The following is a 23,833-nucleotide window of genomic DNA, read 5'->3' as shown; positions in this document are numbered from 1 at the left end:
TCATTAAGGATATTTTAGGTATTGTACATAAAAGTGGCTAGATAGTGCAATTAGTTTGTTTAAAAGTTCAGAAACGTTTTTTTCCTGTGAAGTGACTAAAAACAAATCTGTTATATTCATTTATATTAATTATGAATTCGTCCCCAAAAGTAATTAGTATTTTTGTATAATATAAAAAAAGTATTATATATATAATATTTGTATATAATAATATATACTGTTTATACGTACATTATTATAATCTTTGGGTACATGAAATGAACGGTGCCAACCATTTGTCGTGCATTCATTCATCATTACAGATTGAATGCTCTTTGAGTACAACTTGGGCGATCTTCTAATTAATTAATAATGCCCACGTGGGGGATGCATGGCCCTCCATATTTATTTGTTTATTTCCCCCTCGGAAATCTCGTAACTAAACCTGCAAATTTTAATGAGAATTATGAGAATATATTTTACGGAAGGAAAATGATATATTATATATAAGTTTAAACAATATTTTTTATAAATTCATAATAATTTTATGTAAATTTATAAAAATCTTAATTAAAATTAACAAAAAAATTACTCAATTATTATTATTATTATAAATTTATGTGTGCTAATTCAATTTATGAAAATTATTTATCAAATTTGTTTGTGTAGGTATATAAAAATGTTATTTGGGTATTTAAATTTGACACTTATGATGATATTATATATCAATAATTTGTATTATGTGTTAAATTTGAATATTCAAATAATATTTTCATACAATTTATATGCTTTATATGACACAACGTTTCTTAAGGGTTAGTAGTTTTAATTATATATATTGAATTCTTAAGGAGATGGTTCACACATTATTTAGTAAGTTTGCAATTACTCTTTTAGGGCGATTGTGATAGTTTTAATAAATTATTATTATAATTTGATGGGAATTAGAAAATTTTAAATTAATTTAAAATTATAATTCAATTTAAGGCGAATTCACTTCCAATTAGAAGAAGTAACTGAAGTGCAGTTAAAGGGAGATAGAGACAATGTGTTAGCGTGAACATAACACAAGGGATTGTGGTTGTAATAGAAAAATAAAAGAAGCAAAATCACGTTACACCACTGATTGCCTTTTGAAGCGTTAGTTAATGTTTTGGTGGGTTTTGTTGATGTGTTTTAGTCTCGTGAGAAGTATATATCTCATTGTAACTTGTACCAAATGGCAGATCTTTCTCTAATTGATCTGAAATTTTGGGGATAATCCAAGTCATTGCCAAAATGGTATGCTACATATATATCTATTTTGATTTTTATGATATTATTAATTTTTGACTTAATTAGATAAGATTATTCTAATCTCTCTTGATTTCTTTTATTTTTATTTTTATTAGATAAGATTAATTTTGATGATAGTTTTAGTATAATTATTATAATGTGTATTTTCTTATTATTTCAAATTTACATCAATCTTCTCTTAAGTCACAGATTTGATAAGAAATTTATATAATTTTATAAATTTATAGCAATACTTCATACGATGTAGATCTGACCTCAATAATAGACAACTTAACCTTTTTATATTTTTTTTATTATATGAAACATAAAGAAGTCAAATATCCTTCTTCTTCTGCAATTAATTGGCTCTTTGATGTGTATGCAGTATATATGATAAGAACTTCAAATTCCTAAAATTATGCTCTTTATTAATACACAACACATGGGGTCTTTTATGATTATTATTGGAAAATGATGGACCCCAAATCCATAAAAGGACGATAAAAAGCTTGGCTTCGCTGTGTTTTTGGTCATTTTGCCAATCATTTGACCTAAAAATACGCATTCCTCCCATTAATTGCCATCCAGCTAAGAATAAGGAACCCCCACTCGCCCCCAACAAGCAGCTAGCACTCCCCCCCCCTCCCCTCCCCTCCCTCCCTCATTTCTCTGCACAAACTGAAGTAACGAGGCAGGCAGCACGCTGTTGTTGACTGCATTAGCATTAGTGCATGAGAACATAAAAAACCTTAAAAGCGACCGCCAACCCCTTGCTTGCTATATATATCCATTATCAAATTGGGGCTTCAACGGTGCGACTGCGGCATCATCAGAGACTTTAATTCAATTGATTGGGTTCCCTCCATAATTTTTACTTTTTATTATAGGGGCAGGCAACCCCCACCCCAAGTTTGGCCGGTTGGTTGGCTCGCAGTCGCAGCTTCCAGCTTGGTCCAAAGTTTGAAAATGCAATCAATGTTTGCACTTGGTTTAATTAATCTCTCTCTTTTTCAGAAAGAAATATAGCTTGATTTGTAAATCATTAAAAAAAATAAGGGCCCACAGTTGATGATTTAATATTGTTGAAAAGTTAAAAATCAAACCATGCATATAAAATATAAAAACTTATTATATATATCTTAAAGCGTTAAATAACTATAGCAAGAAGAACTAATTAAAACATCCAGAGTCTTTAATTTTATGCACCACTGATGAATTAATGCGCGTTTGCGACTAGACAGACTACTAATAAGTAGTAGTTTGTAGACAGAGCGAGCTTACGAAACCCAATCTTTTTCAACACTCAAGATAACAAACAAATTAACTTACAAAGTTACGTTCACTTTTCGGTCCGCCCCCCAGTATTCATGCACCATATGTAATACAGAGGTGATGAGGTGACATTATTATTAGTGATTTCGATTATATTCCATCCTTCTCTCTCTCTCTCTCTCTCTCTCTCTCTATATATATATATATATATATATACATATGTACATTGAGCTAGAGACAATTGTGGCCCTAAAATTTTCACATTGCAAAAATACTGCAGAGAGGTCAAGTAATTAGGAAGGGGAGAACAGTTTCTTATTCACGTCACGTGTAGTTGTGGGAGAAAGCCAACGCAGACGCAGTACAATTCCACACCCACCGAATTACTTTTTTAATCCAAAGGTCGTCTTACCCAATTATTAGGTCACTTTTGTAGCGACTTGGTCCCTTCATCTCAATTATTTTCACTAATCTTAATATGATATGTAATGTTAAGAAAATAGAAAAATAAGCTACTTTTATTTTACGAATATATTTAGATAAAAGGGGAAAGGCAAGCTCTACAGTTTCCAGCTGTCTGTCCCTAAAACTCTTTCCAGATTGTTCCATTTCCATGTGCTGGAATGGAAATTACAGGAAAGACGTGCTGGCTGGCTGCTGCCCACGGGTTGAATTGCCTTTTTAAGTTTTATCTCATATCTCATGCTCATCTCATCTCATCCGCACTGCAACAGTTATCCTTTTCATCCACTTGCAAGAAGACCACTATGTCTATGTCCTCCAACTACAGCCAGCCCCTCCAGCAGTGCACCCAGTTACAGGGGATCAGAACCCCATTATTCCCGATTGGGATAATTAAAATACTCCATCTAATTGTGGTACGTTTATATCATATGATATCATATATCTCAATCGTGTATGTGACAATATATGCACATCATAAACACATGATAAGATTGTGACATTAGATGAACAAGATGATAAAATTTATTGATTATTTTCTCCCAAGTAAGGTGCATAAAAAACACAATCTTTTAGGCAAAATCAAGCAAATCATCAAATCCAAGATCAAACCTTTTATCCCCACATGACTGTTACTTGCGGGCTTTAATATCGTTTGGCATCTCATCTCTATACAAAACTCAGGTGATTTAATTGTAATAAGAAAATGGAAATTTGGGTTGCCATTAGTAAAACCCATATGTACCCAATTCATATCAATTCACGAAGATGAGATATTCACGTGTTATGATTGCTGGAAGTCGCCAAAGAGTGGATTAATCTTTTCGGAGGTGTAATCAGAAAGGACATTAAGGCATTATAATTCAGCAAAAATTACGAATTTAATTGCTCTTTTATACAACAAATTCAAGTTACTAGACAAAAAAAAAAAGGCATAAATTGTCACTGAAGTACAGAAATTGCTGCAGAGTTTGAGAGAGAGAGAAAGAGAGAGAGAGAGGGTGATTACATTCTGTCAGAGCTTTCTGGATTCAGCTCCTTTCTTAGCTCTATGCAGGAAGGGTATTTCCGGAAATTCAAGAGAGTTCCCACCACCATCTCCACCTTCTTCCCCTTGTAGATCTGCAAATCTGCCACGTTATTCTCCACTAATTTCCCATTCTTCAAGTTTTAATTTAGTACCTCAAAAAAGGAACAAGCTTGAAAGCATCAGAGCGATGGCGTAAACTACAGCGCAAGCCGTTAATTGAGCGGAGCCTGAAGGTGGCGGAGGGCTGTGGTAGTAGAATGGGAAGTACGGAACAATTGGGTTCGGCGGCGGAGGCGCCGGGAAGTTCCGGAAAGGCGGAGGAGGGTACAATCCGCCGATGACGCCGGTGGGGGGCGGGTAGGAATAGGAGGGCTGGGGGGGCGGGTAGGAGTAAGAGGGCTGGGGGGGCGGGTAGGAGTAGGAGGGCTGGGGGGGCGGCGGCGGGGAGGAGTAGTAGTAGCTGCCGGAGCTGGGCGGGGAAGGCGGCGGAGGAGAATGGGATGGGGGAGGCGGCGACGGACACGGCGGTGGCGGCGACTGTGTGTTGCACGGATTGTCGCAGGCAGAGCACATTGTGCATTCGATCTGGTACTTTGAGCCAACCCAGGAATTTGCAGTCACTTGGGCTGATGCTAAGATCACAACAAGGGCGAAGAAGATGCAGATTTCTCCTTTGTGGGTTGTTTCCATTGCTCGAGAAAAATTCATTCGAGGGCAAGAAAACTTGTGGGAATCTAAGAGAAAGGAAGGGGAAATTGGCGAAAGAAGAGATTGATGATGAGCGTGGAGAGAGAGTGAGAGTGCAGAAACTGGGAGCGTTAGCTGGGGCTGGGGGGTAGGGACATCAAATGGGGCGCCTTTGCTTGAAAAGGAATTGAAAAAAAATAGAGGGCAAAAGCGAGCGAGAGATGGTCTGCAAAGATAACCCACCGACGCGTTTTAGGCTTTTTACTTTACCGTCCCGGATCGCTTTAGGACGAGTCACTTGCCCTTTTCATAAATAAAAGGATGGAGTTTAAATACGGACACAGAGATCCCTCAGTTATTTGATAAAATTAAAATACTTTACAGTTAGAATAAAAAAATATTGTTTTGATAATAATATGGTGAATATTTAAGAGATACCCGACTCTTCACTCCCCTCTTGAGGTTAAAGCTCGTTGAGATTGACAACACAGTGGAAATCACAAAATCCATCAAGTCTCTGTCTAACCATATTCATTCATTAATTGATTCATCTCTTAAATCCATACAAATACATCCCAATGACCCCCCACTTTGAAATTTATTGAAAAAGCAATGGAGGGTTGCGGGACTCTTTGGTTTGTGTTGCTTTTATCGAGGAGGAGGAAAGGCGCAGCGCAAGGCATGAAAGCTGGGGGAGAAAATGAATGAAGGATGATGATGAAGAGGCCCGACCAGTGTAGGTTAGTTCACACGTGGATGGTTCCGTCGATGGGTTGGGATTCGGGAGCATAGCCGTGTAGCGTATGTATGACCACCCTCAAAGCCGCCCTTAAATCACTTACTCCTTATAATCAATTAATTAATTAATTAATTAATACATATTTATTTTATTTCTTAAATTATATATTATTACTTTATTATACCTTTAACTGATTTAAATATTCTAATCAAACGTATAACATATCACTAACTATCTTCATATATAACATAATTCTCTAATTTGTAATATTTGATCACATAACAAAGTAAGAGAAAAAAAATATAACATAATTATCTTTTGATAGATTTTATTTTTTAAATACATAAGAAATAATTAAAAATATTCATAAAAATTCAAAACAATGCTAAAATTACTTACTCTTGAATTGGGAGACCTTACTTATATAATAATCATCACTTACATATATCATTTGTATTCCAAACCTAACATGTAAAAATTGTAATTCCATTTAGTTAATATTTTTTAATTTTATTTTATATAAATTTAAAATATATATATACACATTAATAAATATCTAAATTCAAATAAATTTAACAATAACTATTTACCATTCAATTCTTAAATAAACTTAATAATTTCACTTCAAAACAAATATAAACCAATTCAATTTATTAACACTCAAATTTCAATCAATTATTTCATTTTAACTTTCACAATATTAAAAAAATCACAATAAAAAATAAATTAAAAATTTTAATTCCCCCTTCAACAACCAAATCAACATCACCCCATCAAAAAACATCAGCAAACCAAAAAAAAAAATTAATGTAGAAGAAAGATACAAAAAATAAATAAATATATATGTATGTATGTATGTACATACACGCAAAAAGCCTAAACTAGTGAAAATCACCATTGGCAACCATTGTCGGCCGAAAATTCCTCCGATCAGAGCCTACTTTAGAAACACCAAGTCAATGAGGTTAAAATACACAAAAATGAACCAGATTTAATGGTTGAATTTTCAAAGATCTGATTTCTAATTTTTGACCACTAAATTAAAAACGCATTGCTAGTTGTCTTTAGCCACCGTGGCCGGTGGTTTTCAGTGATTTGAGACAACCACTCGATACCCTTATCTTCATCAACCCATATACCAAAAAACCAGCAAGATCCAACGGACAAATCTCCATAGATTTAAATTTAAACTTTCGGCCAAATCCAAATTATAAATATATAAGTATGAGAACAAAAGAGAAAAAGAGAGAGAGAAAGACTTGCCTCCTTGTAGATTGAGACCAGAACGAGGACGCTGGAGACGTTGTGGCACAAGACCAACAGAAGGGAGAAACGAGATCGTGAAGCGCAAGTGAGAGTGAGAGAAAGAGAGAGAGATGGCCAGAAGAAAGAATGAACGACGACCGGCAAGAAAAGGAAGAGAGATGGTCGTTTCAAACGAGCGAGAATAAGATAATGGGGGCCGGAATTTGAAATATTTACTTTTAGTCACTCTTCATATCATGATATATTGCGAGATTTTGGGCTCAATAACCCACGACATATCACGATATCTCGTGGGCGGCTTTTCGCGCGGGGTCAAATAGCATTACTCTTGGGGTGCATGCTTGCGTGGCCCCTCCAAAATTTTGCATCAGCCCGGGGGAGAGGGAGAGGTTCCGTTAATGATAATTCATGCTCCATTTGGACGTCAGTTCAATAATTTTATTTTTCTAAATTTTAGAGTTAAAATAGGAAGGTTACTATTAATTTGTTATTGTTATTGCGTTACGATCATTTTGTAAAACAAAGAAAGAAGAATCCCTATGATTGCAAATAAATATTAATTGTGCGTTGGATCGCTGAACTGGCTAGCAAGTTTCGCACTTTATATGACCGACCACCCAGACTTTCCAGGCTGGATCCGTTTATACATTCCAGTGGGTCCGCCAACACACACACACACACATATTTATATATATATATATATATATATTTAATATTTTTTATTTCATCCATTTTACTCAACCAGAGAGATTTTGGCGCTCGAGCAATGATTTCCGATGTTTGATCAAGTTCAAATCTCATATTTCACATGAAACTTTTAGGTATCCATGTACAATGAAATGCTGCTTCAATAGGTTTGAGAGCAAACACATAAAACTGGTGGTGGTTAGACCTAGACGACAATGGATCAGTGAAAATTCAGTTGGGTTGGCAATGAAGATGAGATATGTGGGAAGATGGTGAGTTTGATTTGTTGGATTTTAGGGCATTAATAGCCGCCCCCATACCCATTGTCATCATGCAGCTGTTTTCCACGATCAAAATGATATAAAAATGCGGGAACGGTTGCTTGGTCGTACGTACCCCATTTTGCTTTGTCTCACTCAACTCAACAAGTCCAATTGCGGACTCGTGAGAGCCACAGACACCACCTTTATCTCACCAGCGAACCACACAAACCTCACTGTTTGGCTGGCACAGTTCAATTGGCACAATTCTCCCAAAACTTTTCTTCGTCTTCTTCTGCCCAGAGTTAAATAATTCAAACCAAGCTTACTTTCACACAAAATCTATAGAATTAGCAACAACGCTCATGTTGCCTTTACAACGTCAAAAAGCTAGAAATTGTGAGTTAATTTAATGAGAGATGTTTTTCGTCACAATTACATTTTTTTTGTTTTTGATAACCCAAGTTTCAAGCTTTATCCAACTAGTTCCGGAGATAAGCAGCCTTTCTCTTCAGTTCGTCTGTCGGGTAAAGCTAAATACAATCATAATTTATACACATACTCAATTCACACCTTCATATAAGACAAATACCATATTCTTAATACTCCCTAAAAAAAATTTCACATACTTTTACTGCCAAGTCATATCCGTGGAGGTGAAAGTACATTATTTTGAATCTTAGGACCACATTGAAGTGTCATCTAAAAATGTTTTCAGATAAACTTTTAGATGGTTAAGTTAAAAAAAAATAGATAATTTCATAATAAAAGGCATAAAAAAAAAAAAAGAAAGAAGAAAAGGTGTCAGGGAAGGCTTAAAAGAGGGAGGACGAAGAGGGTAGGACAGGGTGTATTAATCCTATTTTCAAGGAAATCTTGCACCAAGTGCGGTGCGGGGGGCGGGTCCTTCTCCATTCGTCGCAATGCTTCATTTATTAAATTATTGATTATTGATTTTGCTATGCTAAGATCGTTGGTGACATGCGTGCTATTGCCTATTGGGGCCCTAAATTAAAACGATTCACTTCTAATTAAGTGTATGAGGTGGTCCGTCATGTTTGATTGCATGTTAGTTAAGGTTTTATCACGTTGCATGTTAATTTTTCTCTAAATACTCATATAAATCTTGTGTTTCGATAAATCTACAAATCTCATAATAGGATACTACTTAAATATTACAAAGTTAAAAGAATGAAACTCACAATGTGACATTTTTAAATCTCATAGTATGTTCTTATTTTTTAAAAATCACACTACAAACATACTATAGCAAATCTATGCTTCCCAAACAGTACTCCTTCGCACCACTTGAACGTTGAAATTAGAACTTAATATTGGGGAGGGTAAACTGAGTTATATGAAGAGTTAGTGCTATTTATACATAAATATTCTTACTGAATATTTTACAGGGATGATAAAATGACAATTTTATCCCTGTAATAAATTATCCAAAATCATCTTTCTCTCTCTTTATCTTGCAAACACCGTCACCCCCCATTTGCGTCTCCCTTTCACAACACCATCGACCACCTTCACGGCTATTGTCTATCTTTCTCTTTCTCTCTCTCTCTCGTGTTCACGATTGTCGCCCCCACCCTTTGAAGAGCTTGAAAGCGGTGACTATGGCGATATTGGAAGAAGAATGGTGGCGCAATGGCTCGCCATCGGAGAAGGGGTTGTGGAGGAAACAACTTCTCCCACTTTCTGTGTCACCGATTGACAATGGTGGTTTCGTAGGTGATCGGTTGGTTTGAGTGGCCACCGATAGAGAATGTCGACTTTATTGGTTGAGAAATAGGAGTTTGTCCTATATTTTTACCTTCCTCTTTTCATTTAGATCAGATTCATCTTTGAATATATTTGCTATAAATTACTCCAATTTACACTTCAAATATTATTAATTTTTCATAATATCTAAAAAAAATTGTAAAAATATTTTTGTATATAATAATAGTTGAGTTAATAGAAAGCATTTTATGATGGTTGCTTTTGAGGTGGGATTGATGATATGTTCACTTGGACATAGACAGCAGCAATCGCCAATCAGTAATTAATGTAACACCAACCACATGAAAGCATCAAACATCTAGTACGCTCACTCTAATGCCACCTGTTTGGCTAAGATTTGCACTTATAAATGTCGTTATATATGTATGTATGTATGTATGTATATATCAAAAATGATATTTGGACACTCTTGGTTTTGCTATCAAGGGCGGTTGACAAGCCCAAGCCCGCACAAGCTGGGCTATCGTGTGTATGGGCCTCCAGAAACTCGATTGCTTGATTAAGAAGAGGTCAGGTAGGTATCATAAGTAAAATGGAATAATTCGAGTGAATAAAAGAAGATGATGGCATGCAGATGCAGGCAGGAGAGAGGAATGAATAAAAAAAATGAGCAAAAAGCGAAACTTACAGAGAATTTAAATCTTTTTAGATGGAGGTAATTAACAACAAGACGACTTGGTTGTGTCTTGAGCAATCAAATAAAATCAAATCCAATCAAATCTGTACACATAATCCATACACTTTTTTGACTACTGGTGTCCCAATTAATTAAACAGAAACAATTCTTGTTATTAAGAGTTACAAAGCTCCTACAAAACTCTGCAGATTTCTCCCAACCAACCAACCTGCTTCCCAAATCCCACAAACCGAGAGAAGCTTTGTAATCGCGATCAGATCCCAGTTCTTGCTATATAGATTCATCATCATCTACAAAAGCAGTCAAAAATTCGCGCGTACGCCTTTGCATACCGCGCGGCTACCTACACCACCTTCCATTCCACGTTCGTCGGTTGATAACAACATTCTCCCCCGTCCCTGCACGCCAAATTTCAGCAGCAATCCATCCCAAACTATTCACAACCAGCAGATGCAGCCAAGTCAAAGATGTTGGCAGCAAGCTATATTTCGGCATTTGGTTGCATAAATTAGACAAGTTAATCAAATTCAGCTGTCGCCGCAACTATCTACGCCAGAAACTGCAACCAGGTAAGGAACCGGATCTTCCGGCACACCCCCCCCCCCCCCCCCCCCCCCCCCTCCTCCTCCTCCGCTACACGGGAAGATTATCCAAATGATAACCGTCAAATCCAAACTCGTTTGGACCCGATCCAATGACTTCTTGCGGCTAGATGACAGTAGAGATTTGGCATTAGCAAACTATATGCAAGCATCAAAGTGCAGATCATAGTAAAACTATTTGCTAGAAAACTAACCTGCTTGAACAGTGCAATGAGGTCCTCCTGACCAAACGGTTCAGAAAATAGTGTATTCTGGCCGCTTGCTTCCGCTCTTTCAGCCTTAACCCTCGATGCATTGTCAGCAAGAAGTGTATCGAGTTGTTGACCGATGTTTGGGGGATTCACGTGCCCAATATCTTCGCCAGATGAGAACATTACTTTGCCAATAGAAGAACTTCTGTTGGGTAAGCTGTTCTGGCTAGAAGGGAACCCCTGGTGGACCATAACTGATGGGGCGACATTCAGGCCGCCTTGTATGTTCCCGGGTTGGGAAGCGTCAAAAGTCAAGCCAACACTCTGGAACTCCCAATCTTGGGACTTGGGTTGGTTCAGCTCGCTGAAAATATCATAACCAGGAGCAAATCCTCTTGATCCTTTCATTTCGTTGCTAATGTCTTCTTGGAGCATCCCTTTCGATGTGATAGCAGACATACCAGAATTATTCACAAGCGGAAAACTATTCCCCGGCAAGTCTGTATTTTGGTTTATTGTGAAATCTACCATTGAAGGGGCTTGAGAAGCTGAACTGTATAAAGCTCCTCTGGCATTGTCAATCAATCCATTTCTTGCCAAAACCCCACTTGGGATCCCACTAGACAGAGTAGGCTGTACCATGGCCGATGGAACCCGCGAAAGATTATTGCCATTAGTGTCATTCAATAGCTGGGGTCTTGAGTGGGGCTGAGCCATTGGCACCAGCAAAGAGCTACTCTGGCTTCCGTGGGTACTAACTTGCTTATTCATGCCCCGGAAGGACTGTGCCGACTGGTGCAAATTGGCAAGTTGATTCGGCTCCATGGTAGTTGGGATCCCGTGGAGTAAATTAATCGGCTTATTATTATTTCCCAGATGCGGCTGCTGGCCCTCTCCAAATCTTACCTTTGGAGCTTCAAAACTGAAGAGGTTCCTTTGATCAATAAGGGGCAAGGATATGCCGGACTTGGCAGTGGACCTACCTAGCCCTGCTGCTTGGAGTGTCGCAAGGCTCTGTGCCGGGAGTTGACCAGCTGCAGCGAGAGCTTGAAGATCAATCCCGTTAAGTGAAGATATTGAACCAAAAGCTGCTTCTTGGGGCGCCAAAAAAGAGCTATTGAGTCCACTCTGGTGCTGTGCTACTCCACTTACCCTTCTAAGGTATAGGCGATATTTCTGTACGAAATAGTCATCACAAGGCCTCAGTGATCCTTGGCAGAAGGTGGGGAAAACATGTTCAAATAAACAACAGTCGCATGCAAGTCATAGAAAGTGAGATTATTTAAGGCCAATCATGCTTTAATTAAACAGGAGAAATAAGATTTTGTAGAAAAGGACAAATTAGCTTTATTCATTAGAAAATGATAACAATACCTGAAGATGGCTGGCAACATTTTCCCTAGTTAGACCAGGAACATTCATCAACTCCAGAATTTTCTTCGGCACGGCCTCTGTATACATATATCAGATTTCAGAACATGAAGAAAAAGAAGAAAGAATGCTGGAAATATCAACTTCGGGAGCTTATTGAATAAGCACAAAATTAATACATAATCGGTCCCACCCATAGAAGATATAGCTCTATAGTCAACTCAAAGAAGCAAATAAAATGAACTCACAAGTATAAAATTATACAGCCATATTTAAGATCTTGTTCAATTATCCTTTTCACGTAAAACCCGAGCTAAAAGGAAATGCTAGCCTTTCCCAGAAAGGCTGAGATATAGATCCGTTCTTTATTGGCACAAAATGAAAGTAATGGTTCTTGCCATAACTATTATTCTTCAAAGGGAGCCATGGATTCAATCTGACAATTTTATATTCATGGATTTATTGAGTGCATTTTCAGGTATTACAAGTTCATTGCCAATTCTCTAAATCATCATTAAAAAAAACCTAAATGATAAGAACACGTTGGCCCCTGAATCATAACCATCATCTATGCAATAGGTAAATTAATTTGCCCATAACACCTATCTCCTTTCTTCAACAAATTTTTCCCTACTAAAACAGGAGAAACACAAGCAATATTAACAAAAAATAAAATGTCCCATCCCATGCATGAGGCTCCGAAGAGAGGGGGAAGATCATAAGTGTATTCAGTCTTCTTTTACTTTTTTGCAAAGAGGCGATTTCCACAACCCAAACCCATGACCAAGGCTCAACCTCTAGGAGAAACACAAGCCATACAGAAAACATTTTTTGCTCGTGTGAACCAACAGGAATCATAACCCTGGTCCGACCATTTAATAACTGCACCAATAAGAAGTGCAGAAAGGAAAAGCAAAATGAGGAAGAAGCAGAAAAGGGAAAGCAAATAGAAAAAGAGGGCAAAGACTCGTACTGTCAATGCCAAGTTGATTTACGGCTGCAACAAACTGTTGGTGGAGCTCCACTGACCAAACCACCCGTGGCTTCTTCAGTGTGGATGTATCTTCCCTCTCCTCAGCTTCATCTTCCTCATCCTTCCTCCTCTTCGTGTTTCTCCAGCTCCCTTCATTTGCCGATGATGATAAATCTGCCTCTTCTGATGGCTTTTGTTGCCGATCTACTTCTTCCACACTTCCAGATTGCTCAAAATCCTTCCAGTCATTCTTCCTCTTCCTCACCACATGCTGCCATATGTTCTTCAGCGCTTCAATGCGAACCGGTTTAATCAGGTAATCACAAGCACCGTGAGTAACGCCTTTCATCACGACATTTTTGCTTTCATCCGCAGACATCACTGAACAACAAGAAAACCAGATCTCAGAATAAAATCAGGGTCTTAAATAAAGACTAACACCATCTAAAATGAAATAGAGAAGCTGCTTTACTGATAACGGGCAGGTCCATCTCCAGCCCAATTTGCTCGAGCAATTTGAATCCATCCATGTCGGGCATGTGGACATCACTTATAACAATATCGAATCCATTTTTGTTCTCCCGTAATAGAGACAATGCAATCTCAGCTCGATTGCATTTCGTCACTGAAAACCAAAAGGATAGAACCAGTCATGACTTGAGTGCAAATTCTCAACTTCCTGGACATAAAACATCAACTCCAGCAAAGAAATAGGGATAAACAAGACCTCGGCTTAAAAAGTAGTCTGTCCATCCACAAAGGCATAAATCATGACCCAATTTTTCTCGGGAAAACAACAAACAGAAAATCTCAAACTAAACCCTAGGTAGAGCAGAAATTTTAAGTCTGATACTTGTACACAGACGATGGGTAGTTATACCAAACTGTAATTTCAAAATAATCAACAATTACATTCAAATCTGAGAGGGTTTCGCATAATCTTCTATTCTGTCCGCATATTTCTAATTCTACAATCAAAATCTTGAGAATAAAAGCGAAGGAAGCATAAGGAATCGCTATTCAATGTTGCTCACCAAAACTACAGAAAACAACCAAGAAATATGAAAGAATAAAAAAAGAGTAGAATTTTAAGAACAACTCGAGAGAACCCAAATAGTCAACTGTTCACAAAACGCAAATTTAAGGATTGAAAACGGAAATATTTTCACAAATATGCGATACACACCTTCATAGAGGCAGTTCCTAAGCATCTTGTCCAAGATCATGAGACAAGTGGAGTCGTCATCAACGACGAGCACCCGGAGACCCACCGGAAACTGGTCGGAAACCCCATCGCCGGACTTCCAAGAAACGCTCGAGCTAGGCATCGCCATCAATTTGGCCCCTTGACCTCCAGGATTCATCTCTTCAAGCCACAACCAAAACCCACGTGCCCTTACGCATCTACATGAAGAAAATCCACATCAAATCGCTTCTTCCACGGGAAGAACCATACCCAGTTCAGGAAATCGCAAGAACTTGAACGCAGAACCCAGAAATCAAGGTTTTTTTTTTCACAGAGAGAGAGAAAGAGAGAGAGAGAGAGAGAGAAAATTTATATAGAGCCCAAGGTTGAAGAAGACAGAGTTGTGTGCTTCAAATAGATCATTTTTCCGAGACTTGAGTGTATAATATTCTTCCGATATAATAATTTTTTTTACTTTAAAAAATTGAGAGTGGGACTCTCCTTCGAGTGTGGATCCAGCTCATCTCTGAGCTTAACTAACCCTACGCCAGCCAGAACCATTACGCATAACTCTCTGTATCTATATATTATTATTATGAATTCATAGATCTCAGACATTAAGCCCTTTCCCGCAGAATTTTGGAATTAAAATGGAGTAAATCGCTAAATCTACATTTATTTGTACAGTGGCAATGATTTGATGAAATTGATTTGATATGTGAAGTTGTTTCTAAAATTGTCCAGAGTCAAACAAGATATTCACTTCCCCAAATTCCCCTCCATTGTTGCTTCTTCCTCCTCCATCTTAATTGATTGATTTGATTTTCATCCTTTTAAGTAATGGATTATTCCTTTTTCAACTTTCTTTCTTTCCTTCAATTCTTCCTTCTTTTTCCCCCTCCGTTTCATGCTTTGAGAAATCAACAAGGATATCTTTCCATTTTATGTGTTCACTATTCAACCGTTGTAAAATTCCCATAATACTTCCAACTTGTAACCTGCAAATATATCAATCAATTTTGTTAAACAAATTAGTATTCTTTCACCTTTTATTTATTTTTTATGATAGTAATCATGTCTAGTTAATAGCTGTTAATTTCATATGGTTGCATATGAGATTGCAGGGTGGGTTAAAAGTTCATTCAACAGTGGAGACCATGCATCGAATGCTAAGCTTGGGAACTGACTTGTTGATGCACTATTTTCTTATATTTTTCTAAGTTCCAATGATGATAATTAAGGCAAATATTACGTGTTAAGCACATCATATACGAATAACTAATCATTTTCTAATGCCACTAACTGAGAAGTCCATGTTGCTTCATGGGTCAACTGATTGTCAAATTTTGTGTTTCATCGTAATTTCCAATTTAAGGATATATATTACTTTCAAAAATCTATTTGTTTTAACCTTAAATTGATCTGAAATGTTAAGTTTTCCTTAACAAGTAAAGATTTAAATTAGAGATTCACTTTCCAAAAGAACCGCTGTTGATTCTTCCAAAAGCAGCAAAGCTATCATCAAGGGACGGGATAAGTTTTCTTGTAGAACCTATAAAAATTATATTGTGACTTATATGATAATTGATATGAAATGTTTATTAAATAATTATAAACAATTATCTGATATCTACAAGATAATTGATATAAATATTTATTATAACATTTATCTGATAATATAATCAAATAAAATATTAAATATGATGATATTAATAATTAAATAATTTAATAAGATAATTGATTACTTTAGTATTGATGAGTGACTATTTAATACTTTCCTTACATTTATCATTAAAGTTGGTGTGAAGGGGGAGAAACCAAATTTTAATTGTTTCATTTTACATCTTAAACTCTTAATGGATTTAGGTACACATTTACTTATTGTATTACGTAATTTGTAAGATTTTCTTTGATTTATGGGTATGACATGAAATTGTTTATTATTGTTCACAAAACAATATTATGATTTATAATTTCATGGTAAGGCATAAACTCAATTATGTTAAAATCCAAAAAAAAAAAAAAAGAAACCAAATTGAAAACCTTAATTAAAAACAATTTCCTTAATCCCAAACTTGACTTTATATTTGTACAATATGTTATCGTTTTCCAAAAAAAGAAAAATACATGTAACCACACTATCCACTATATCATGCCATTAATTGACATAACTGATAACATTATTCACGAATATTTAAGGTGGGAAGACACATGTGTCACATGCCAAGGTTGGAGAGCGACTTGCCCATTGACCATTTTCTTATATTTCCCTAAGTTCCAATGGTAATTATTAATGCAAACATTACGTGTTAAGCACATGATATATATATAAGTCATTCATAATTTTCTAATGCCACCACCTTACTTCATTTGGTCACAGTGCTCGAGCATCAGACTTACGTTGGACTCCTTCAAGTGTGTGTGACAACTATATAAATCACATACTTTTTTTTTTTTTTTAATCTTATATAAATAAATAGATATAAATAGTAAATTAATGTTACCGCTCAAGTGCCCATCATCACACGGTTTCCCAGCGCTAGCTAGCAATTGGATGTCGATGCCAATGGTATGGTATGGTGAAGCACTATGGGGGAAATGAAAGATAGGGTTACAAATTTTAAATTTTCGTGAGGCAAGCTATATATAAATAAATATACATGCATGCATGCATGCGTACCACATGTGAATTCCAACTCATTTGATAAATTATTGGGTAAGCAAATTTGATCAGAATTTTAAATATACAGTCTGTCTGTATATATTACGACTTATCTTCATTTAACAAAATGAAATTTAACTTTAATTTAAAAATAACACGAAAAAGATACATGCAGGGGCAAGAATCAAGATATGAAGAAGACACATATCTTCAATTTAATTTTCTTAATAATTGTTGACGGAATCCGTCAAAGATCCTTCCATTTGTTTAGTGGTTTGGTTTCTTTTGTTTTTCTTAATAATAATCTCTTCTTTTTATGCCTGCCCTGCTCGTCCAAGGTAAGAAGGAAGGTAGAGAGGTATTCCTAGGACTTTTCTCTGTTTTGCCTCCGTCAAAAAGGTTTTCCCTTCCCCATGGGCTATGTATGTATTCTCCACCCTCCCCTCTCCTGACACGTGTCTTTCTGTCCCAATCACCCATACAAATTATTTTTTATATAAAATCAAATTATATGATAAATTTATACAAATCGAAAAAATTAGAAAGTGCAGATTCTTATATTATACTTATGACTTAGTAATTTCATGAGGAGTCTTGGTTCATAAATAAATGAATTATAAACTAATAATCTAAAAAAGTGATAGATGTCGACTTCTAATTTTCTCTTTTGATTAAAAGGATATTTAAACCCAGTAACCATGCATGCATGGGAGCTGGCTGGATGAGGAATCACTGTAAGGTTGGAGTTGGAATTAAAATCTATATAGAAGGGAAATAATAAGACATTGAAAAGAAGAAGGCAGGAAGGAGAGTGAGTGACATGGCATAATATTAGAAGTGAAGTGAAGTGAAGGGAAACGAAATGAACAGAGCCCTGTGGCCACAGCGAAAAGATGAGCCACCACCACCAGCAGCAGCAGCAAAGAGTATATTCTCTTTGAGGACCTTTTCTCTCTTCCAATGACTTTTTAAGGAGCGCAGTCCAAGTCCAGTGTGTTCACAAAAGCTGCAAATCCTTGTGGGTGAGCTTATCACCAATTCGCTTACTTTTCCCCCACTTAATTAATAATAATAATAATTATTATTATTATTATTATTAACTACTTAAAATCAATCCCACAATTTAAAAATTGGTTTAGCTGTTCTCGATGGTTTTAACTTTTTGTGGTAGCGGAGATGCTTTTGAGGGCAGCCGAACGAATGTGTGTGTGTGTCGATGTGAGCCACAGTGTCACGCGCGTTTCCACCTCATCACCAAACTAATCCTAATCCACCCTCCCATCTCTGGGTTTCCGCCACGTGTCACGCATATCATCATTCTATAAACAATTCAAAGAAACATCCTTTTTTTTTTTTTTTTCCTTTTTCTTTGTAAATAACGAAAGTGTTTCTATTACGTAATTAGTTTTTGTATAATAATAATAAAATAAAAACTTAATATATTATTAAACAATTTACGACAAGGATGTATGGCGGATGTAGGGGATAATTGCTCTGGGGCGAGCAGACGTGATGGAGGACCTAGAAAAACTGATACATGGAACTGGACACGTGGTGGTGTCCTTAATAGGGGTAGTGGGCCCAGAGGAGAGTAAGTGGCCCAACGTGTAGTCGGTGTTTGGGCTGGGCCCCCACTCCTTCCCGGCTTCTTCAAACGTGGGCCCATTGTGGCTTCTTACTATTATTGTATAATAATAATAATAATCAACCGAGGCTAGAAAGAGAGAGACAGAGACAGAGAGGAGGGGGAGGGTGTAAGGAAGGTAACGTAAACGGCTGTTAAGGCGGTGTTTGGCTTTTCCAGTTGTGGTGGAAAGCGATTATGAGTACTAGAAGTAGGTCGGGCCTCACTAGCTTCATTCATCACTCACTCAAGTCAATTGTAGGTATGGTCCTGAAAGTGGTTTCTGAAGAAAATACCGCGTTTGACAGATGGCATGGTACCCCTTCTTACCCCTTACCCATCCATATCAACATTTGCTAATTTGGCACATGCCAAAACTGAATTCAGTTTCCAAAAGTAAAACACCATTTTGTGGGGTTTTTTTTTTTTTTTTATTATTCATTCCTAAGAACATGAGTCAATGTCGTTTTAAATGGACATTGGATAAATTTATCAGTTTTGTATAATAATTATATATATAACATATTAAATAAATACATTAAAAAAATATGTGGTTTGAGTTTTAACATGGTGAGACTAAAAGGGTAGGGCAGTGTACCAGTAAGCTTGGAGGGGCTATGGGAGGGTTGGTTAGGGCATCTATCTAGAAGGTGGGGTAGCAAGATGATACTTTGATCATAGCCCATCACAAAATAAAGCTCGCCCTTGGGTACAAAGTACTACGGCCACAGGGCCCAAATTGCACCAAACAAAATGGTATTATTTTAAAAAATATTGTTAAAATAATATAGTTGTATTTGTTACTTGTCAGGATTTTCTCTTCCTAGTTAGTATACAAGGTACCCCAAAATTATACATCAATTAATAATGATTGTAATGAATGCAAGGGTTCACTTGGTTGGTCTTTTAAGGTGGAAAAAACAATGGTAGAATTAGGTTTGAATTGTGGAATCACTTCACATTCTTCTGAGTAAAGTGCAAGACGAGAGAAAAGTCTACTTTTCCAGCCAGCCGTTATAGACCAAAAAGGCAGCTAACTCAGTGGGCCGAGACATAGGGCCGAAAAAAGCCCACTGAAGGGGAGAGAGCAAAAACAATGCTCTTGTTGAGAGTCGAACTCAAGACCTCCCGCTTACTAAACGGGTGCTCTAACCAACTGAGCTACAAGAGCTCTGAGTTTAGGGCTCGTTAAACCCATTAATGTCTCAATAAAGTGCGAAACTTGGGGACCCACCTACTGATAAAATCATAAATATTTGACGGATGAATCGAATTAAATTTGGTAAATCACCTGATCTCTTTGTCATCTTTCAAAAATTAATGCGGAACAAATCTTTAAATTCTTCATTTTATTAAACTGTATTGATACATTAACATTAATCAATTTTACGCACCAAAATAAAAAATTATTCTAACACTTAAGTTGTAACCTAATTATTATACAGCTCATAGTGCTGGTAAACTAGGATTTTGAGTTGAAATCTTCATTACCCTCTCGTTAAATACTAATAGATACAACTTTAATTACCAACAAATTACATCATTGGATGTGCAATGTGACATAACTCTCTTGTGCCAAAAAAATTACATAAATTCAAAGCAACTTATTAGAATGTTACCGTTATAGAATATTGTTAGAAATTTAAATGATAACACACTATATGAGTTAAAATGATGCTTGACTCGACTCAATTCGATTATAACTTTATTTTTAAAAAAAGATACTAGTGTTACCATAAAATGCCAAATAAAAGTATTGTTAAAAAATAGCTAACTATATAGACAATAGGATAAAAAACTCTACAAAATGTTGAGATTTGAAAAACAACTAATAATAATGGTAGGAAACTATCATAATTCTAACAAAAAGTTGAAAAAAATATTAAAGCATTTATAAACCCAGAACAACGTCATGAAATGAATCATGATTTAAATGAATAATGTTATTCATCTTCATTAGAGATGAACAACAATTTATGTGACAGTCATATGATAGTGTTTGATTAAGAAAGAAGAAAAAACACCTAACAAATTTTATTGTAATATCAATCAAACATTGTCGTATGACTGTCACATAAATTATTATTTATCTCAACGAGAGATTAATAGCATTACTTAGTTTAAATGGATCTTGATCCCCATTCTCCAATGCCAAGAACAAGAAGCAGGGCACAAAAAAGTATGCCCTTTTTTCTTTTATTATTGTTAATCAAAAGAAGAAGAGTGCAGGGTCCTAAGAGCTCATTATTAATTTTTGATTCAATTTTAAGTACAGGATTGAGGAAGCCCATACTTGGAGACAATATGGTAATTATGACTAATACATTTTATTTATTTGTGATTAAATTTTTTAATTTGATCATGATTAGAGTTTTAAATTTCACTGTAATTAAGATGTTAAACTTGATTTTAAGTAAGAATTAGTTTATCTGAAAGAATATCTTTATAAATCATCTTCTTATTAAAATATAATTTATATATATATATATATTCATAAACAATTTTAAAATTATAAATAAGTCTTAGATTATTGAAATTAGTGTGTTAATATCACTTTTGTTATAATAATATTTTATTCTTTTGAAATGTGATTTTTTTCTATTTAGATTTTTATATAAAATTTTATATCATATATGTGATTAATAGTTTGATTGCATTTGTATTCAATATAATTCCAGGACAAGTTTTTATATATTAATTAAGATGTCAGATTATTCCATCATCTATCTAATCTGGCATTGATGAGCAAAGTGATATACGTTTGCCCCAAGCATAGAGCAACTGGCAAAAAAAAAAAAAAAAAAAGAATACATTATCCTTGGGTGTTGCTCTCTAGGCCCTTAGGTTCTGTAACGCCCTATTTTTCGAACACGTTATAATATAGGATAATTCTGAGATAATTTTTTTTTTAAACTATTGCTAAATCATATCACTCTTTAAATAAATCTCAAAAACTCCATTCATTTATCTCCAAAGAGAATCATCATAAATATCAAATGCGGAAGCTAGAATCGAACCTAACATCATAATATTAATCAAAATTCAGTACTTACATCTCGAGAACATAAATTTCTCAACATGTCTTAATACATAACATAAGTTCCCAACTAACATTAACCTTAAATAGGATTTTACATCATCATTCCTCAAAACGTTCAGAATTCGAAATAGCAGAATTTAAATATATGAACTACATAACATACATTCAACCGATCATACAACTTATCATGCACTTTGTTAAGTGCCATTTCATGCCTCATTCATCCTCATTTCTGCTACAATCTTCATCTGGAACATTTGAATATTCTAGGGGCAAAGCCCAAGTTAGATGATGAATCATCTAAGTAAGTAAAACAAAACATTTAATACTCGTATATGTCTGCAATGCGCTTAATATCATAACTCTCATGTTTGGATCGACTGCACCTTAAGATTACTTGTCATTTTTTTAGTTTCCCTGTCAGACCGAGGTGTATGGGTGCACCCTTAGCAAAGCAACAGCGCCAGTACCTAATCCCAAACCCATGCAACGTATGACTGTGAATCTCATCGTGTTCATATGCATAATTCATAACTCAAAACATGTAAAATGAAATCTACATGACATACTTATAACAAGGCATGACAACATGATAAGATCATAAAACTTGGTCTAATTGGGAAGTACCACTTACCTTGTAAAAAGATAATTTTGCCCCTAGGGTAATTTTGCTTCAAAATTCACGTCGGACTTCCAATTGTACTCAATTATGAATCTTAACGTACCCTGACATCATAATTACTTAAGAAAATCATATTTCTAATTTTTCTCTAATTTTTCTAATTTCTTCAATTTCCTCCTATTATTTCCTCAAGATTATGAAATAAATACCTTCTCATAAAATTTTTTCAATTTCTCTTCACAATAATTCCTAAGCCCCAAAAATGTTCTCATAATTTTAAAATCCATGTTCTATTTATTTCTCATTTTTCCTTTGATTTTTAAGCATCTATTGCCTCAAAAATCCATAATAAATACTAATCATGCATTTCTCTTCCAATTTCACCATAAAAAATTCTAGAATATCATTCTAATATTTTTGAAATTTTTAAAGAAATTTTTTAAGATAACTTACCTTTCCACGGAGTGATTCGGTATTCTTCTATATTGCGATGAAACCTCGGTTTGCGTATCCAACAACGCCTTTTGCCACAAATTTTCACACGAATTACTAAACCCAACCTATAGGATTTTCTAGAAATTCTTGATATTTTTCTCTATATTCTTTCTTTATTTTTCTCAAATCTTTCTCTTACTCTCAAATTCTTCTTTCTTACAACTTTTCTCTTTCTAATTTAAGTCCTCCAACCTTTCAAGTTTCCTTTATTTATAGAGGTTGAATTAAGTTTAGTATAATTGTAGTGATCCACTATCTTTTATTATTTTATTATTTTTTAAAATTATTTTTCACTAAATCTCACTCATAATCTTTAATTATTTGTCCATACACTACTTTATCTTCTACATTTCTCCATTAATTCTCCCATTATCTTTGATTATTTGGCCACACTTTACTTTGTCTCCCACAATTCTCCATTAATTCATCATTTATATTTGATTATTTGTCCACACCATATTTTGTCTCCCACATTTCTCCATTAATTCACCAATTATTTTTGATTATTTGTTCACACCATATTTTTTCTCCCACATTTCTTCATTAATTCACCCATTATCTTTGATTATTTGTCCATGCTCTATTTTGTCTCAACATTTCTCTATTATTTCACCCATTATCTTTAATTATTTTTCAACTAAATTTTATTTTGAATGGACTATTCTTTCATTTAGTCCATAAATTTAAGCCCATTTTCTTAGTCTACTAACTCTAAACCCATTTACTTAGTCTTTCATTTCTCAACTTAGCCCACTAACTATAAGCCCATTTACTTAGCATTTTTTTTCAATTTAGCCCACTAATTCTAAGCTCATTTACTTACATTCCTTTTCTTTTTTTTTTTAATTAACCTACTAACTCTAAGCCCATTAGTTTTCTCAATTATAATTTCTAATGATATCAAAAAATATTTTAAATATAAAATTAATTATTATTCTTCTCAAAATACTAGGATATTACAGGTTCCGTATTCAAACATTGATCA

At 35.3% G+C, this 23,833-nt stretch overlaps 2 protein-coding genes and 1 non-coding gene across 3 annotated transcripts; all 3 read right to left on the bottom strand.

The window, feature by feature from the left end:
• Nucleotides 1-3,798: 3,798 nt before the first annotated feature.
• LOC127799977 (extensin-like) lies at nt 3,799-5,009 on the bottom strand. Its single transcript, XM_052334309.1, has one exon. The coding sequence runs from the start codon at nt 4,724-4,726 to the stop codon at nt 4,172-4,174; it is 555 nt and encodes a 184-aa protein (XP_052190269.1). The 5' UTR covers nt 4,727-5,009; the 3' UTR covers nt 3,799-4,171.
• A 5,664-nt stretch (nt 5,010-10,673) lies between these two features.
• On the bottom strand, nt 10,674-14,952 carry LOC127800603 (two-component response regulator ARR2-like). Its single transcript, XM_052335313.1, has 6 exons — nt 14,406-14,952; nt 13,692-13,844; nt 13,220-13,600; nt 12,250-12,326; nt 10,879-12,051; nt 10,674-10,790 (listed from the first exon to the last, which is right to left on the bottom strand). Exons 1-6 carry the CDS (start codon nt 14,581-14,583, stop codon nt 10,716-10,718), a joined length of 2,037 nt encoding a protein of 678 aa, XP_052191273.1. The 5' UTR covers nt 14,584-14,952; the 3' UTR covers nt 10,674-10,715.
• A 4,836-nt stretch (nt 14,953-19,788) lies between these two features.
• Nucleotides 19,789-19,862, bottom strand: TRNAT-AGU (transfer RNA threonine (anticodon AGU)). The gene has a single exon. It is a non-coding gene; the product is annotated as a tRNA-Thr (tRNA).
• Nucleotides 19,863-23,833: the final 3,971 nt, after the last annotated feature.

The sequence above is a fragment of the Diospyros lotus genome, chromosome 4 (genome assembly GCF_014633365.1).
Source record: "Diospyros lotus cultivar Yz01 chromosome 4, ASM1463336v1, whole genome shotgun sequence".
In the NCBI taxonomy this organism is placed as follows: domain Eukaryota; kingdom Viridiplantae; phylum Streptophyta; class Magnoliopsida; order Ericales; family Ebenaceae; genus Diospyros; species Diospyros lotus.
The sequence above is the reverse complement of the archived record's forward strand: the minus strand, read 5'-3'. Positions and strand labels throughout refer to the sequence as shown.

Bases quoted from the DNA above. Each gene is read 5' to 3' on its own strand.
- LOC127799977 (XM_052334309.1), bottom strand. From the start codon at position 4,726: ATGAATTTTTCTCGAGCAATGGAAACAACCCACAAAGGAGAAATCTGC.
- LOC127800603 (XM_052335313.1), bottom strand. From the start codon at position 14,583: ATGAATCCTGGAGGTCAAGGGGCCAAATTGATGGCGATGCCTAGCTCG. The intron at 13,601-13,691 runs GTAAAGCAGCTT...CTTGTTGTTCAG, and splicing joins GATGGACCTGCCCGTTATCA to TGATGTCTGCGGATGAAAGC. The intron at 12,052-12,249 runs GTATTGTTATCA...TATTTCGTACAG, and splicing joins ATGTTGCCAGCCATCTTCAG to AAATATCGCCTATACCTTAG.